The sequence below is a fragment of the Phallusia mammillata genome, chromosome 1 (assembly GCF_965637545.1).
Source record: "Phallusia mammillata chromosome 1, kaPhaMamm4.hap1.1, whole genome shotgun sequence".
Taxonomy (NCBI): domain Eukaryota; kingdom Metazoa; phylum Chordata; class Ascidiacea; order Phlebobranchia; family Ascidiidae; genus Phallusia; species Phallusia mammillata.
In genome coordinates this window covers 6,310,400-6,327,299 of record NC_137252.1, presented here as the reverse complement: position 1 = coordinate 6,327,299, position 16,900 = coordinate 6,310,400, and the positions used below count along the sequence as shown (strand labels likewise).

General features: G+C 37.0%; 3 protein-coding genes across 3 annotated transcripts; 2 read left to right on the top strand and 1 right to left on the bottom strand.

The window, feature by feature from the left end:
• Positions 1 to 2,509: 2,509 nt before the first annotated feature.
• On the bottom strand, positions 2,510 to 4,259 carry LOC145207645 (uncharacterized). Its single transcript, XM_080078737.1, has 4 exons — positions 4,147 to 4,259; positions 3,582 to 3,730; positions 3,105 to 3,255; positions 2,510 to 2,795 (listed from the first exon to the last, which is right to left on the bottom strand). Exons 1-4 carry the CDS (start codon positions 4,182 to 4,184, stop codon positions 2,747 to 2,749), a joined length of 387 nt encoding a protein of 128 aa, XP_079934863.1. The 5' UTR covers positions 4,185 to 4,259; the 3' UTR covers positions 2,510 to 2,746.
• A 969-nt stretch (positions 4,260 to 5,228) lies between these two features.
• Positions 5,229 to 6,361, top strand: LOC145207658 (SH3 domain-binding glutamic acid-rich-like protein 2). Its single transcript, XM_080078740.1, has one exon. The coding sequence runs from the start codon at positions 5,362 to 5,364 to the stop codon at positions 5,725 to 5,727; it is 366 nt and encodes a 121-aa protein (XP_079934866.1). The 5' UTR covers positions 5,229 to 5,361; the 3' UTR covers positions 5,728 to 6,361.
• A 2,383-nt stretch (positions 6,362 to 8,744) lies between these two features.
• On the top strand, positions 8,745 to 15,956 carry LOC145221230 (Na(+)/citrate cotransporter-like). Its single transcript, XM_080088013.1, has 13 exons — positions 8,745 to 8,873; positions 10,464 to 10,729; positions 11,079 to 11,217; positions 11,512 to 11,616; positions 11,949 to 12,038; positions 12,359 to 12,510; positions 12,845 to 12,967; positions 13,105 to 13,209; positions 13,448 to 13,650; positions 13,890 to 14,002; positions 14,269 to 14,430; positions 15,149 to 15,286; positions 15,765 to 15,956. Exons 1-13 carry the CDS (start codon positions 8,766 to 8,768, stop codon positions 15,942 to 15,944), a joined length of 1,884 nt encoding a protein of 627 aa, XP_079944139.1. The 5' UTR covers positions 8,745 to 8,765; the 3' UTR covers positions 15,945 to 15,956.
• Positions 15,957 to 16,900: the final 944 nt, after the last annotated feature.

Here is a 16,900-nt window from a genome sequence, read left to right as displayed (position 1 = left end):
ACTCTTACTATCCTTGAATCAATAAGCACAAATATCAGGGGTCGCCAACCTTTACCACTCTAAAACCATTCGGACCAATCTCACACAGAACAAAAAACACTGTGAATCACAAAGACCATACACAGTTTAAGCAAATGAAACTTCCCACAGAACATTGAATGCTGTGTTTTTTTGAGACGCGGATTTTCTTTGTGTATTTAACGCGTATTGTCAGACAACTAGTAACAAACATGTATTGTTACGCGCGCACACACACTGCAAAACGAAAAAATAACCTTATGCGTTACCCTGCGCGCTGCCTGTTCACCTCTACGTTTCATGGACGGTTGTAGCTAACTACTAGAAACTTTCTCCGTTATTACATTAATTTCATAGTATCTATATATTTGTTTCTTAAATTCCTGACTTTTAAGTACATTTTAACATTTCTCCCTGACGCAGATTTAAACACTAAATTCCCGGACATGTCAGGGAAAATCCTGGTAGAGCTACTAACACGATACGTTTCTCCTGATCCAAAAGTGCTTAATTTTCGATAGGTGGCGTTAAGAGCTGAATTATTTATTTAGCGGCTATAAATGGGTTGGGTTGGGAAATATTTACATATAATATTTACATTAGTAACTAATTTTTTGGGTTAGTATTATTGAATTTTAAGTGCTAATACCTTATCCCAACCCTAATAGCCCTAACCGTTAGCATTTTTTGAGATATACCGTTTTGAAAATTAAGCACTTTTGGATCAGGCGTAACGTATCGTGTTAGTAGCTCTACCGAAAATCCTGACGTATGGCAACCCTACCTTAAACCCCGCATAGCGAAAACAGACCTAAGCGCTCAGCTGCAGATGCTGCAACCCAGTAGCGCCATTTAGCACAAACTTAATTGTACACATATTTAGGATAGAACCTGTGGTAGAAGTCGGCAGGTACGCCGTTACGCAAACTTTTAAGTGTTGATTTTATTTCTGTGACTTTAAAATTAAAATTTCGACAGCATGCAAAACGAAAACTTATGATCACTGGACTCTCTACTATAGTATGCAGCTCTGCTTTTACGCTACTAAGCAGTGGTTCCCAGAATTTGATACCCCTGACATGAAGACATTCCAGCCCCGTTGTGCTGTACGCAAGATTCTGTTTTATTCTAACAAACAACTGTTAATAAAATTCTGGATTTTAATGCTTGATACCGTATTTCATTTATGTGCGTCTTTGAGACCAACTTTCACTAGTTTCGCTTCAACAAATGTGTTACGTGGTGACTTTTATACCTTACCTTGCACTGTTATACGAGTAGAAAAAGTTTTAGAAAGCATTGACATGACCTTGTTATGTATGTGACTGAACAATTGCTGCTGGGTATGTTTTTTGTTCTATTGAGACAAAATGCGAACTCTCTTTTCTGCGATATACGATCTATTGTTCCTGCCAAAGAAACAAAAGCGCATTGTTTCGCCAAACTAAGCCTATGTTATTGCAATCAGGGTCAAGGCCCTCAGCATAAATAATATTCGAAGTTTCTTATGAGGAAAAGTGAAGAAACTTTGTTTTCTAAAATTTCTGATCAACTAGTTTTTTTTGTGCTTCCTGTATTGATTACGCGTAAATCAAACCATCACCAACCAGAATATACTTTCTTCTGCGCCCTGGTAAACAATGTAGGTTACCTTTTTTCATTCAAACCAATTTCAGAAAATCTAGTATCTAAGTTGAGGGCAAATTCGGAGCTAAGCTGTCATGCTTACTTTCCAGTGAACCTGCGGCACGCAAAAAGTTTACCAGGACTACTCTTTTATGGTGTTGTGCCTTCAAAAGATAAGACGCAATGGTACGCCAAATAGCACACATTTATTTTTCACATTCATGTATTGGAACAGGCAGAGTAATGCATTATAACAGTGCTTCCCAACCTTTTCCAGCCCACGGCCCACTTTTTTAAAAAAAAATTTTTGGCGGACCACTGTTTTAACACATTGTACTTTTGCCTCAAATTTACTTCCTGCCTTTATGAAACCGTATTTGTTTCATTCTGGGTCCAAATGAAGCTAACAAAGAGAGTTCTGACAAACATTTTACAACTAATACAAGTACTGTTGTGAAGCGACCATTGCAGTTTATTTACTGTTGTGACGCGACAATCGCAGTTTGGGTGTGAATAAAAGCTTTGTTTAACGTGAAACCTTATGTGGCTTTTATAGTGAGTAATATGTTTGTTTTTTTGATAATATAGTTAAACTTGAAAGTATGTTCACACGAACTGTATAACTTCTATTTTGGTATGATAATAGTTTGACAAGTTTCGCGGCCCACTGGTGGGCCGCGAACCACCTGTTGGGAAGCGCTGCATTATAAGGTTGTAATGGCGTATTGAGGTGTGTGAAAATTTCAAAAATACGACGGTAATGTGTTGACAAAATAAAGTGGTTATAGTTGTCGAAAAGCTTGTCTGTTCAATGTCTGTTCACCGATTAATTGATATTTCTTCCTATTCCGTCTAAACACGCAAATTACCTCAAAAGAGTGTAATGAACTAAAATGAAGATACAACAAACTTGTGCAACATCAAAATTATACTATGCAAAGTGTAATATGAGTCAGTACCCTACAGTTGAAACTACATTCATTGCATATGCGAACAATTACAATTTTGGTACAAACGGATCCACATAAAACAGATACAATAAGTTACATCGGTTTTTAAACTAATTTGCTTCTTTTTATTTTAGGCAAGATTGGGCTCCTTGTTAGGCTGATTCCATCCATTTGTTGTATCCACCTTTCAAATTCTTCATTCTGTGAAATGAAACCGCAGTAATAAAATTAGCAAGTGAATAGCAATGTTGAAAATACGTTTACGCACTGGTTCTATAGAACCGTTTCTCGAAGTTTTATGAGATCAACGAACCGGTTAGCATTACTGGTTACTGTCAATGGACTTTTTGTAACAGAACCGGCTGAAAAATACGACTTTTGTGATAGAACCCGCTGACAAAATATTTGAATCCCACCCCTGCCTTGGTGTATACATATATCCTTACATACACCAATGATTGCTGGAGTGAATATAGCTAAACTACAAAAATAAAGAATACTTTTGCTTACTGGTCGAATCCCATTTTAAATAAGGTTGTGAAAGCATGCGATGCTTTGCGCCCAGTTCTACATTGCATTACTACTTCTGCGCCTGGTACGGTTGGTTTCTTTAATCCGTGCTTCTTTTCAAATTCCGCATCAGTTTTTGCAAACTCGTTAGCTGTGAAGTAAATTTCACATTGTTTCATACAACAAAATACAGGTTCAAACTTCTTAACAGACAAACTTCTCCTAAAATTTTTGACGGAATTAATGCCGTGACTGCAACCGACTTAAACACCCACTTTTTACGTGACGAACATTGCAATTTAATAACGGTCTTGGAATAATTTTAAATGAAATACTTTTCCACTACATTTATAAGATCAAGATTTACGAATTCCATTTTAATACTCTTGGCAAAGTGTCGAAATGAATCAGTCCAAACAACAGTATTCAACCCAAAAGCTACAATTTCAAAAAAATTGTGGATACTAAGGCGCTTACCTATTTCATCCCACGGAATGTTAATCCACCTTTGGGTGGCTATTTTTCCGGAGCCTTGTATTTCCGAATCGTCCCGCACGTCGATGATTACGACACTATTTTCCGAAATTCGTCGTTTCAACTCATCCACTTCAATGTATTGGTCGTCTCTGGAAGATGAGCGAACCGTTATTGAAACCAATTTCACACAAAAACACAACAGTCACCAGAAGAGGACTTCAACGGCTAACATATTCCGTTTGTTAGTGATTATGACGAGGCAATTTCTATTTACGCCCTTCTGGCGTTCAAATTTAAACTAAAAGGTGACTTAGGCGCACATTGAAATTATATTCCAACAAGAAGATTAGTGTTAAATCCAAAGTATCAAAGCCTGTTTGTCGTTTTTGATATAAACTTTAAAAATAAACAGCGCATTAATAGCAAGTCCGTTTTACAATGGCTAGCACTGTTGCTTGTGCTAGTATGATGTCATAAACGCTTCCTGACATGGACTAGTTCTACAGTAACACAAACAATGCATTTTTGCACAAAGCATTTACGTTTAGAACCAGCACAAACTTACTGAAGTGGTATTTCGGGCGGTGGCATTCTTGAAGCCATATTTCTTTTATTTATATGCAGCAAAACTGTTACTTAAACAGTGCACTATAAAAGATAACAAGGCTGTTGGTTATACCTTTGAACATTGCATGGAACCGCTACGTTTTCAAAAGCTACATGTAAACTCTACGCTGAACAACGCTAAACACTACAATCACTCTCGATGCAACTTACCCTACCATTACTGAGTAATTTTAGCATGGTAAAGCTTCTATGCCGGCAAAATATAAGCAGCAATACTAAGTACGATTTCGTCTTGTACAAAATTCATGTCCACTAAACTGCAACTACAACACAACAGTACCTCATTCTTGCTATTTTTAACCTTACACCTTCGACTGGTTGCTACACATTTTGCTGAATCATTGCGGTATACGTGAGGCGTGTCCTACCTTTTATGGCGGCGAGCCACTGTTACTAATGTTACGACCAACCGCACAACTTTACATGACTGACCCTCCCTGGCGAGTATTATTTACTGATCAAGCCGGCCGTTTTCACTCAACCGTGACTCACCAAACAATGAGATTATTTAACGACTTTCGATTGTTCCGTAGCTGTAGTATTACATTTTCGAATGATTGCTAACGATAAATAGAAGTTAATAATAAAAGAAATCTTTGCACACTGACAGAAATAGTTAACTTTTTTGACTTGAGCGAGGGCATAATAATATTCATAAGGTGGGTTAATATGAGCGTATCTTTTGCTTAAAAACTTATTTAACATTGCATCGTTAATCGAACAAAATCGAAAAAATACAAAATAAATTTTACATCTATTGGAAAGTAACAAATTTAAAACCAGCAGGTATAGGCTCACTTCCAGATACGTGTGCCTGTGCGTGTTTTGTCAAAGGCTAGTGGCAAACAGCTGATAAAATGAAGGTGATACTTTGCAGAAGTGAGAACAAATGCTTGTCTGTTATTACTTTATTTTTGTTTGCGGGGAAGACAAAGTTAACTGAAACGTTTCTCCGTTTGCTTGAAACAGATTTAGAGTTAAGTGTTATTTTGTCACAGAAGTGTATGATTTAAAAAGAGATCAGTGGTCAGTGGTGCCTATTTTATTTGTAAGTTTTCAGAATATGTTTTACACTGTTTTTGTTCCAACAGCCGGTTGTATTGTTGTGTAATTTTTATTTTGTTGCAAAATATATGCTGGTTTAGGTTACAATATGGGTGGAATTACTGTGTACGTGACATCTGTTTTGATGAACAAATGTATTCGAGACAATCAGAACAAGATTATCAACTTTTTGAATGCAAACAATATTGGATTTGAGGTGGTTGACCTCACTATTAACACTGAAGCAAGAGAAATAATGCTTGCAAAGATGCCTGAAAGCAAGAAAGAAGGAAAAGTTTTGCCACCACAAGTGTTTAATGGGGATGAATACTGTGGTGATTTTGAGAAGTTTTTCGCAGCAATGGAAAATGGTTTGCTGTACACCTTCTTTAAGCTTTCACCACCATCCAACTCAATGGAAGAGAAAACATTGCTTAAGTTCAAACAAAATGGGATTGCCATGGACATCTGTTGAATATATCAGTGTTGATTTTTTTGCTATTTATCCAAGCATCTCATAATAAGTATTTGGTACTATATTCTTGACTGTATTATTTGAATATTGTTTTATTTTCCACTGAAAGCCATTCTTTTTGGTACTATAGAAAATGTATTTAATAAAAACTCATTCTGTATTTATAAAAATGACTGTTTTTCTATCTATAATTTACATTGTGATCAAAATGTTGCATAAAGTGAATTTCTTTACATGTCAAAAACAAATACATCTTATGTTTTGTACTTAAAAAAAAAAACTGCATCATTGGTAAAGTGATCTTTTTCAAAATTGTAAGTGACCATTAACAAAAAAGTCAACAACAAATCATTGTAACTCACTGTCTTATTATAATATTTTTGCTGCATTGTGTCTTTTACAAAATTGTGTTTGTTGTATGCCGATTTGCAAGCTGCCCCATATCCAGATTTAGCTGCATGTGCAAATATTACACACAAGTGTAGTATCATAATATTGTGGATCTTTTTGTGTTTAATTTTGAAGATTTGATTTTTTATCATTTTGTGTACAATTTACTAGTTTTACATTTGCACTATAAACAGAAAATAAACATGCATTCTGTAAGAAAATAAAATGTTGTCATATCTTTTAAGTTAAGCTTTTTTATCCTAAATTCTTGCCGTGTGTTAATTTGGGTTGTAAAGATACACTAATATACCAAACCACGCAAAACTTTATGTAAAGTAGCAAATATTTGTATCTTTTTTTGCATGGTTGTGACTTCTAACCCTGTCTCTGCCACTAGTATTTTGCTTAGCTTTAACATGAGCCATGTACCTTCAACCCAGTGGAATCTGATGTGTTGAACTTATTAAAGTGAAGAACTGCCCAAATCGGATAAATCAAATAAAAAGGTACACCGCTCAAGTTAAAAGTCTGGCTTGAAGGACCGCTTAACGTTAAGCAAAATACCAGTGGCAGAGACAGGGTTAGAAGTCACAACTATGCAAAAGAGGACGGAATTGCTAACAATCTTTTGCAACATTGATGGATCAAACCAGTGATGTACCGAATCGGCGAAATTTCGATTCGACCGAAAACAATATTCGGCGGTTTTGCCGAATAAATTCGGCCGAATCATTTATGACGTCACGCGAAGTCTTACCCTGTGCGTTTGACATAAAAACATAAGTTTATCTACCAGGCAGTAAGTGCAGAATGGTTGTGTTTCGACCTTGTTTTAGTTCTGTGGGGTTTAACATTGATTGCCAACCCGACAATGAATTACTGATTTTTTGCCTGCAGTGGGAAAAGCTACAATGTGTTAAAAAATATAATGATTGACGCGTTTTTCGTTAGTACTATGCAGAACAGATACGTTCAACGCTTTAAATGATTGTTCGTAAAAGATTCGGTTTCGGCCGAATCGCAACAAATTATTCTGCCGAAACCGAATCTTTGCAAAAGTGCCCGATTCGGCCGAATAAATTCGGCAAACCGAATATTCGATACATCTCTAATTCAAACCCCAATGTAAAAATCTAAAACGGCGTTGATCCGATTCATAACAGTAAATCTCCTTGATAAATTGAATATACATTGATGTATTTTGCCGAAACAAAAGAAAGAACAATCGGTTTGCTGCAAAACGTTGATAGAAACCAGCAGCCACCAAATATTTCCAAGATTTTGCAACGTTGCAGCAAATTTTGACGAGAATTCGTAACTTTGCAGCATTTTCTACGCAAACCAACGTTGACATTTTCTATCAACAACATTTACGCTGTCACTGATGAGTCAGCAAGTTAACTTCCCGGGAATTCAACGCACAAACAGTGATGGAAAGTTCACGTCTGTAAGGCATCAAAATCCCGCGCGGGTCCAACGTCAGACCACTGGCCTGGTGACGTGAACGAACAAGCAAATAAACAAGTTAGATCCTACACATGGAATTTGCTTCGCTTCGACCGGAATATATAAGATCAGGTTCAGGTGCTTGTTGTGACAAATAAATCGTGCCGTTAAACGAAGTTGTCCGGTTTTAACTGCAACTTGGTTGAAAGTCATTCCTATTTTGGAGAAAACTGAGTAGTTAGAAGCTTTATGGATTTTTTCTGTAAATTTTCTCTGTTAAGTGGAGAAATGACTGTGTTGTAAAAAAGGTTGTATGTAGCGTCGGAGTAAATTTTAGGTAATTGCTATTCGTTACGCCTGAAAAAACAAAACGATTTCTGGCAGCTACGACACTCGAAACAAGTCGAATTTATTTTGGATTCATAACATTTGAAGTTTAAGTCAAACGAAACCGTTTTGTGGTGATATAAGAAATACGAATGTCAAGTGTAAAATTACAAAACAAAATAGTAAATATATCCGACATAAGTCCAACATAAGTCCAACATAAGCATAAGTTGAATATTGCGATACACTGATCGAGTCAATATCTTAAACCGTGTCTGTAACTGCCGTTGCAACAGACTTCAAATTACGAATCTCAATCCGAACACCGTTTTAATTAACTTTCGTTTTGTGAAAGAAGTAATCTTTCTAGCCTTGTCCAGTAGCCACAATAACGTACACGGCAGCAATGACTCTTGTAAACCACAAAACGTTTGTAAAATTTTGATGAGGTGGTTTTCATGCGTTGCTTTGCCCTAAATAACGTTGCTAAAACAATATAGAAGGCAGAGGCGAGGAAAGTGGGACAAAAGTTTTCAATCTGTGCTTAAAGTTGTAAAAGGAAAAAAATGCCGAAGTTCAGCTATTTGCGAAACAATTATGTTTAGGCGAGATTGATTGATATCAAAATATTGAAATCAAATAGGCGGTTTTTCAGCAATTAGACGCTTTTGAAACTACTAATAATATTTCTAATATTTAGTTAGCCTACATAATGTGCAGCACTTTTACCTTAAGTAAGCATTTTCTGACAAAATTGCTCATATGCAGTCATGACGAAAACAAGTAGTCTTACAGCTTGACCTGGTTTTTATTTTGTTTGAGCAGTTGTTGATAAAACCACAAATTTATACATCTTATGAAACGTGTGGTTCATTATGACTGTTCCTCTTCTGCTCAGGAAGATTTGGGCTTTCCGTGGTACACTCTCAGTCATTCTTCCTCCTGTGTTACTCCTCCCGATTCCCATTGTTATCCCAACCACGGTAAGTTGATTTATATTTTCCATTTTATAAAATAAAACTTCTGAGAAAACATCAAAATTCTTTACTGGTTCATTTTAACAGCATTTAAGCTGTAAAATTTGTTTTGCAAAACAGCCTGCTGTGCAGAGCGAAGCAAAAATATAAAAAACAAACAAATAGAAAAACTTTCGTATTCGAATCCAGTCGGCTTCTCCTACATAAATGTTTACTTCCGTACTTGTCGTTGTAACCAATCCTACAACTTAACGTAAGTCCGGCGACACAAACAAATATTTACCCATAGCGTGACGTCATATAGCGGGGTTGTCGGCAAGGAGCATCTCAGTTCAGACAAGCGAGGTTCAAATCACGACAACTCAACGTTGCAAAACTCAGTCGCAAAAAAACAAAAACATCGGTGTTGGTACGACATTTCATTGACAATGTTTTGACCACAAAATCTTCAAACAAGTGATACACAGCTGGTGTTAGCATTTACAAAGAAAAGTTGCATTTGCTATGTAATAGCATCAGTCCTTCTGTTTTGTTTTTTTAATCGCTAATTTAACTTTTGGAAGTTTTTGCAACCACCAGACCAATTCTGTAAATTTAAACGAAACCAAATTGTTTGCACACCAAGTTTTGCATAAAATGTCGCGTAAGGTATTTGGCAAAAACAACGCCTTGCTTGCAATTAAATTTGCCGAATAACATTCCGCACATCGAATTCAATGATGAAACGAGGTTAAACAGACGAGATAGTTGCATAACCTGCTGACAGGCCACATAACCAGTGTACAACAAGCTTTCACTGGTACAAACCGCTTGTTGACTGACACTGCGTCGGAGGGAATGCTATCATCTTTTCACCACCACCCGTGTATCAAGAATGCTGCGGTTTTTACCCCCAACCACCGCTGAACTCATTTACCACCGATGAATTTCGTGTCAAAACATTCCCGGAATGTTGTTATTAATCGCTGCAGGGGAGATGTTGTAGTGCAGTGGGGTCTGTGTTATGGTGCACGAAAATGCTGCCGTCAACGATCACGTAATGATTGTATTCGCATGTTTAATAACATTGAGTTGGGCATTTGTCGTTTAAATACATCTGTGAAGTCAGTATATCCAACAATACATAAGCCTTGAGCAAAACCATTCATCTCTCCTGTAAGGTTTGTTTAAACCTTTGTGAACTCTTCTTGATTAACACTAAGTTAGTATCCTAATTGTTTTCCTAAGTCCAACATTGTGGCTCCCTGAAAAATGTATGTTTGATTTCATTTTAGGCTAAGCAATGTAACAAACTATTTTATCACTGATTATTTTACACTATATTAATTATTTATCTCCCTGACGATTCAGACAAAATTACCTAAATATCTTTCAAATGAACTTACTTTAGTAATAAGATAGGGCACACCTTCTGTTTTGAGTTTGTTAGTATTTATTCACCTATCAAGCATCAGTGTCAAACGCAGAGGCAAAAACAACTTTGAGTTGAACTTTTACAAGTGACTTTGTGTCGGTAAATCCACCTCAGAAATGTTTCAACGCGGGTTCAGATCCCACTCAGAGCAAATATCCAAATATTTTTATCTTTTATCTCAGGAGGCAGCATGCGGCTACACGATTCTTCTCATGGCAATTTACTGGATCGCAGAGGTGATTCCCCTGGCAGTGACGTCATTTCTGCCTCTTATAATCTTCCCAATGACTGGAATCATGACGGGAGCTGAAGTTAGCGCTGCCTTCTTCCGCGACAGCAGCTGGTTGTTCGTCGGAGGCTTGCTCATTGCTATTGCTGTGGAAGTCACTGGACTACACAAAAGAACCGCACTTAGGATTTTGATGCTTGTCGGAGCAAAACCAAGATCGTAAGTTCTAAATAATTTCTGAAATAGTTTGAAGCCAGAGCGTTTATCAACTTTTTGCCCGAAGTTACGTTCGGTCTTCACACTTCGTCTTCACAGCTTTGAGTTTGGGGTAACGTTCCGGTTTAAGTTTGAGCATCAGTGTCAATAAAATCTGCTTGAATCAGGCTTGACTTCACACTACGCCACATTTGTGTTTTACCAAGGTAAAAACTTTTGATCATTGCCGGTAATTCTGATTTATTAAGAAAAATAATACATTCGAGATTTTGGCTTGAAATACATTGGGCACGGACAGAATCCGTTTTTATCTATTGTCGGAATAATCTTGTGACCATAATTGCACTTGCAGCTTGATGTTCGGTTTCATGGCGATCACATTCTTTCTCTCAATGTGGATCAGCTCAACCGCCACCACAGCCATGATGCTTCCCATCGTTGAAGCTGTTTTTAACGAACTCAAGGCTGATGCTGAGAGAAATTTTGAAAAGGTGAGATCAGACATAGTTACTGAGCCGAATACTTTATTGTGTTTTCACGCGATTTCAGGTCAAAGAAACCGAGTTACCATGAGAAACTTACAGTAGAATTTCGAAGGTCGTGAAAAAACGGTCAAATACCAAAGACAGACCTGTTTGTATAAATCTCAGGATAAATGGGACAGATAAAATGCTGAAAAGTGATATCTGTTTTAAGTTAAAGTTTTTGGACAATAAAGCATATTTTTTAACCTCGATAAGACAACGTAAGACGCGACGTAATAACTGAGGTTTTTGTTGATAAAGAAAAGAAACAACTTCGGCAAAAAATCCGACCAGAATTCTATAAAGAAAGAATTGCCAACGGGGATTTCCCAATCTACGTCATTCTACGATAATACGATGTTCACGGTATGTATTGTTACCCATTCTTTTTAAATCTACATAAAATTTGTTTTTCGCATCATCCGCACCAGAATATTGCGTGAGTAAACAAGCTAATTTGATTGATTGAAACATTACCTTTGTCTACAATCACAAAAAAATCAAGCAGAACATTACCTGGTCGCTTAATTTTCGTGCTTGCTAACCATTATAAGACACTCAGCAATGTAAAGGTTTTGTGCGTTCGAATCCCACCGTTGTAAAGTTAAGGTAGGGCAAACCAGCGGGGCAGTTGTTACATTTTCTGTATTTATTAGGTACAAGATATAGAGCTTACTTAAAGCCTTTATATTGCACAGGTTGATTTGGATGAAAGTTCGTTTTCAGAAGTTGATGATTTCAGTGACAAAAGTTCCGATAAAGACGTTTCGGAAGCGGAAACTATAGACGTGAGTTCAAAAGTACATTAAAAAATCCAATTATTTTTCTTTCACAACTCAAACTTAATTTTTGTTCTTGTTACCGCATTCACTTATTTCTTTCATATTTCTGTTAAATCGTTAACCAGTTTTCGTTCAACCAAACTTAAAACAGTTTTACACTAAAAACTGTGAAAAGGCTTTTCGAAGATAGAAAAACCCTCACTCAACTGTAGCTTTTCTGTCTTTGCGATACATTGTGTTAACAGTCGTGTATTTTCGCATGCGATTTCGTATCACCAGCTCTATTAGATTCAAACTACAACCGTTTCCTATCTTACACGTTTCAGGAGTTGGAACTTTGCGAACAGACTGAGCGAAAACGAATGGAGCTTCTGATTACTGGGGTAACAATCTGTGTCCCTTTTGCGTCATCAATCGGTGGAACGGCTACGTTAACAGGAACGGCCCCTAATCTGGTACTGGCCGCGATATACGAACAGTAAGTCTCCATAGTAATGTCTACAAACATTAATACTAGGCAATTTTTTTTAAACAATGAACTTGTTCCACGAATTGCTTTGTCGTAAGAACGATATACCAAGTTTTTTTCCAAATGTGCAATCTGTCATCTTGCAGGTTTTGTGGGGTCTAAAACAAGTTTTCGAACTCAAATAGTACTCTTTGAGCAGTTTTTGTTTCTACGTATGCAGTGTATTTTAATTTTTGATGACTTTTGCAAATAAGCGTTTAATATTTATTGCTATTACTAAATCGGTTAAGTGAGATTCAAACTATTTAGGCAGCACATTAACTAAATTTATTTTTCTGATTAGAACTTTTCCTGACGCTGATGTGAAGTTGTCATTTGGAAACTGGATCATGTACGCATTGCCTGGTGCATTTGTGACTCTAATCCTAGCCTACATTTGGCTTTGCTGGTACTTCTTCGGGTTCAAGTAAGTATTTTTTGTGACGATTTAAATAAAAGGTTTAAAAAACACAACAGTTTTTTCTAAAATGCGCCTTAAAAGAAAAAAGTTTGGGAACCACTGCTCTAAAACATAATTGAACATGTGTACGTATTTTGCTATAGTTGGAGAGATATTACGAGGTTTTGGAGACCAAGTGAATCAACTGCTGGTGAAAAAGCTGCGATGCAAGTGATAAGAAATGAATACAATAGTCTCGGACCTATCAGGTGAGACTTTGGTTAAATTATCTGCTTAAAACTAAAATAACACAAACCTGAATACCTGAAAACCTTTTTTAATCTTCGAAAATACGATTTGGTTTGGTGCCATATTTTCAAATGACCATTCGCTAAAATGTAAAAAACATAAACAGTATAGAGTTGAAAAACATTTTCGTATGTCAATAAGCGTAGGCTGAACGAAAAGTGGTGAGACGCAATAACAAATTTAATATTTAATGCTTAGGTGGGGTGAGGTGACCGTATTGATCATCTTTCTGATCACGACCTTGCTCTGGTTTTTCCGTGAACCAGGTTTCATGCCTGGATGGGCCACCATATTTCCTGATGGTTACGTCACAGATGGCACAGTGGCCGTCACAATGTCCTTTATTTTGTTCATTCTTCCCAATAGAAAACCGAGTATTTTCGATGGCCAAGATCAATCTAGTAAGTCGATTTAAAATGTTCGAAAAAATGGGTGATTGCAGAAACTAGAGATTGTGTCTTATATTGTAGTTTGTTCCAAAAGTATATGATTTCCATTTTTATCTATTGTTCATTGTTAAATTTTGCTGTTCAGTATTGTAATTTAAACTGTTGCTTTCAAACAACTTAACCTCAGACACAGAGATTTCTTGGTAAAGTGTTTGAAAACATTTTATCGATATTCTTGAACTTATATGTAGAAATCAAGAAACCCGTTCCTTCGATCCTTGATTGGCGAACCGTTCACCGAATGTTTCCATGGGATATCTTGTTTTTATTTGCTGGTGGATATGCCCTTGCAGACGGCGCCACTGTAAGATTTGTCTCATTCAACTTGTTTTAACATAAATAACCAAGTACTGTTCCTACTGACTGTGCAATACGTTTTTGTGCCATGTGTTATTTGATTTAGGTTAGAAATAAATGATGCCAAATAAAAAACACAGAGTACCTTATAGGAGTTCTTTTCTCATTAACGTTTGTAAAAGGTTTTTTATATCTTGTGTGTAGCATTTGTTTCAAAATATACCTTGAACTTACGTACCCGCAATATACCGACAAGTGTCATCTTGTCTACAGGAATCGGGCTTTTCTGTGTGGGTGGGTGAATTGCTAGCCTTTGATGATAGTATTGATGATTGGGTGATATGTCTCGTTTGTACGATCTTGGTTTGTCTCTTCACACAAGTTTCAAACAACACTGCAACCTCGTCTATATTCACCCCCATTCTAGCTCAACTTGTAAGTTTTAATGCCCATCATTTCGTAACCTATTGATTGATAAACTATCATTTAGCCTAGGTAAGATAAACATACATTATTGCATGGAATGAGCCCTGAAAATCTTCATGCATATCAACGCTCGCATCATAATTATTTGTATATGATAGTGCGTCAGCCAATTGAAGGCGCTATGGGTTTTCAGAAAAACGAGACATCAGAAAATCACTTAAGATTATTTCCTTGAAAGCTAAAATATCAATCTTTGGTGGTTTTCTGGGGCCTGGTGCGAGCCGCAAAATAGATAGTTGGAAGTCGCATGCGGCCCTGAGAGCCGCGTTTGAGAATCACTGCACCATACAGTTGAACAGGTGGTCCCCTAATAAGAAGTTATGTGCAGCATGCACAGCAAGCAACGGTGCCTGTGATTCAACTTCCGATGGGTTTACCACTAAGCCTGTGTAGTCGAAATGCAATTGCAGGCTAGATATTTATTTTTTCTATGTCCTGTCGTGTGGGAATGCTTTAGACTTAAACTAGGTTGGATTGATGCGGCATAACTTCTTTCAGTTGAACTCGCGTTGTGTCATTAGACTTATGGTGATTTGCTTTGGATGTTTAAGGTTTCCTAAACTATCAAATCAAGTAAAATACAAGTAAATACAGAAACTTTGGAACAAGCAAACAGGCAACTAATAACGAACCTTTCGGTACCTAACTATTCTCTCTTATATCACAGGCAATAACTCTTGAAATCCATCCTCTTTATCTGATGCTTCCTCCCGTGATTGTGTCATCCATGGCCTTCATGTTGCCGGTAGCAACACCATCTAACGCTATAGCCTTCTCCTATGGACATCTAAAAGTCATAGACTTGGTGAGTGTAAAGCACAATACTAAAATCTAGCAATTTCTAATTGGTCCAATTTTCATCTCGCATTTTGGTCATTTTAAACAGGGAAAACAGTCTGAAAAGTCTCGCTTAGTCATTCATTTTTAACGTCTATACATCGGAAAAGGAACTATTTTGTCTCTGTTTTTTTACGAATTAGCAAGATGTTTAAGCGCAAATTTCGGTATCGTGGACCTTAAACTTTCATCCAGTGGTGGTATTCCAATTTTGTGTCAGTCAGTTCTATCACAAAAGTCATATTTTTCGGCCGGATCTATTGCAAAAAGTCCTTTGACAGTAACCAGTAATGGTAACCGGTTCGTTGATCTCATAAAATTTCGTGAGACGGTTCTATAGAACCGCGTGCGACCGGCTGAATCCCACTACTGCTTTCATCCCAATACAATAACAGGCAACATGTAGCTTTCGTGGTTTCTACCAAACAATAACACTTGTTTTGCAGATTAAAACTGGATGGCTTCTCAATATAGTTGCCGTTTTGGTCATCACCGTTTTCATCAACACCTACGGGATTGCATTCTGGGGTTTAAACGTATTTCCGGATTGGGCAAAATCAGATACTTTGCCACAAGCAACAACTGCTGCTGTTGTTGGCCCGTGTCCTGCCTTTACCACGTCATAGTCAGTCCTAGTTATGACGTCACTGTTTGGTTTGCATCTTTTAATTTCGGGTATGCTTTTAAACAGAATTATAAGTCGGTTAAATCGTGCAGTTTGAAATGTAAGTGCAAACCAAAGCCAAACGTCGAATGGGAAAATCCAAATGCCGCTCTAGGGAGATGGCTAGAAGACACGATTTGCAATAAGCATGCAGAGTGCCAGGTCAAACAATTAGAAGGTAGTATCTTTTCGCGCACGTATGGCTTTATTTGAACCATATTATTACGTGATACGTGTAATTACGTACTTTAACTTGCCTTAAGTTGAAGTCCTCTAATCTATTTCCGAACGTTTACCCCTCCATTACTTTTTATTTTATAATCGAAAGTATGTGAGGCAAAATAATTCTGTTTTTCTGTCAATCATCTGCCGGAAATCTGCGAAATACGATCTTTTTAGGCAACGATTTATTTCGGAGCTGCGACGCCCTGATGTAATAAAAGCCAAGGGCATTAAGCGATTACGTTGTATCAGTGCGCTGACATCTTTACACTAGTTTGCGCTGTACATTTGTTTGTGTTTTACCGATATCCACGTGTATAAAGTTGTAAGTCAATGATTGCACTTATTTGTGAGATACAGTGATTCATTCCGATTTTATTCTAGTCGACAACAAGTCACCCATGTACATAGTTTGACTACCCCCAAAATAGTTTTTTGAATGTTCGTTTTTTTTGTCGTGCGTTTTTATTGGACACCCTTAAAGTCTTTCAACGAATTTTTGTACCTGTTATATGACTCTTGGTTTGAAATAAAACAATAGTATCTGGTGCAAAGCAGGTCACGCTCAGTCAGGTGCCAAATCTGAATGTCAGACGTGATATTAAGCATAAACATGATGAAATGTTGCAATCTCCAAGCTACAATCTTACAATTAAATCAAGTCAGAATAATTTAGGCAACGTGCATGATGATAAT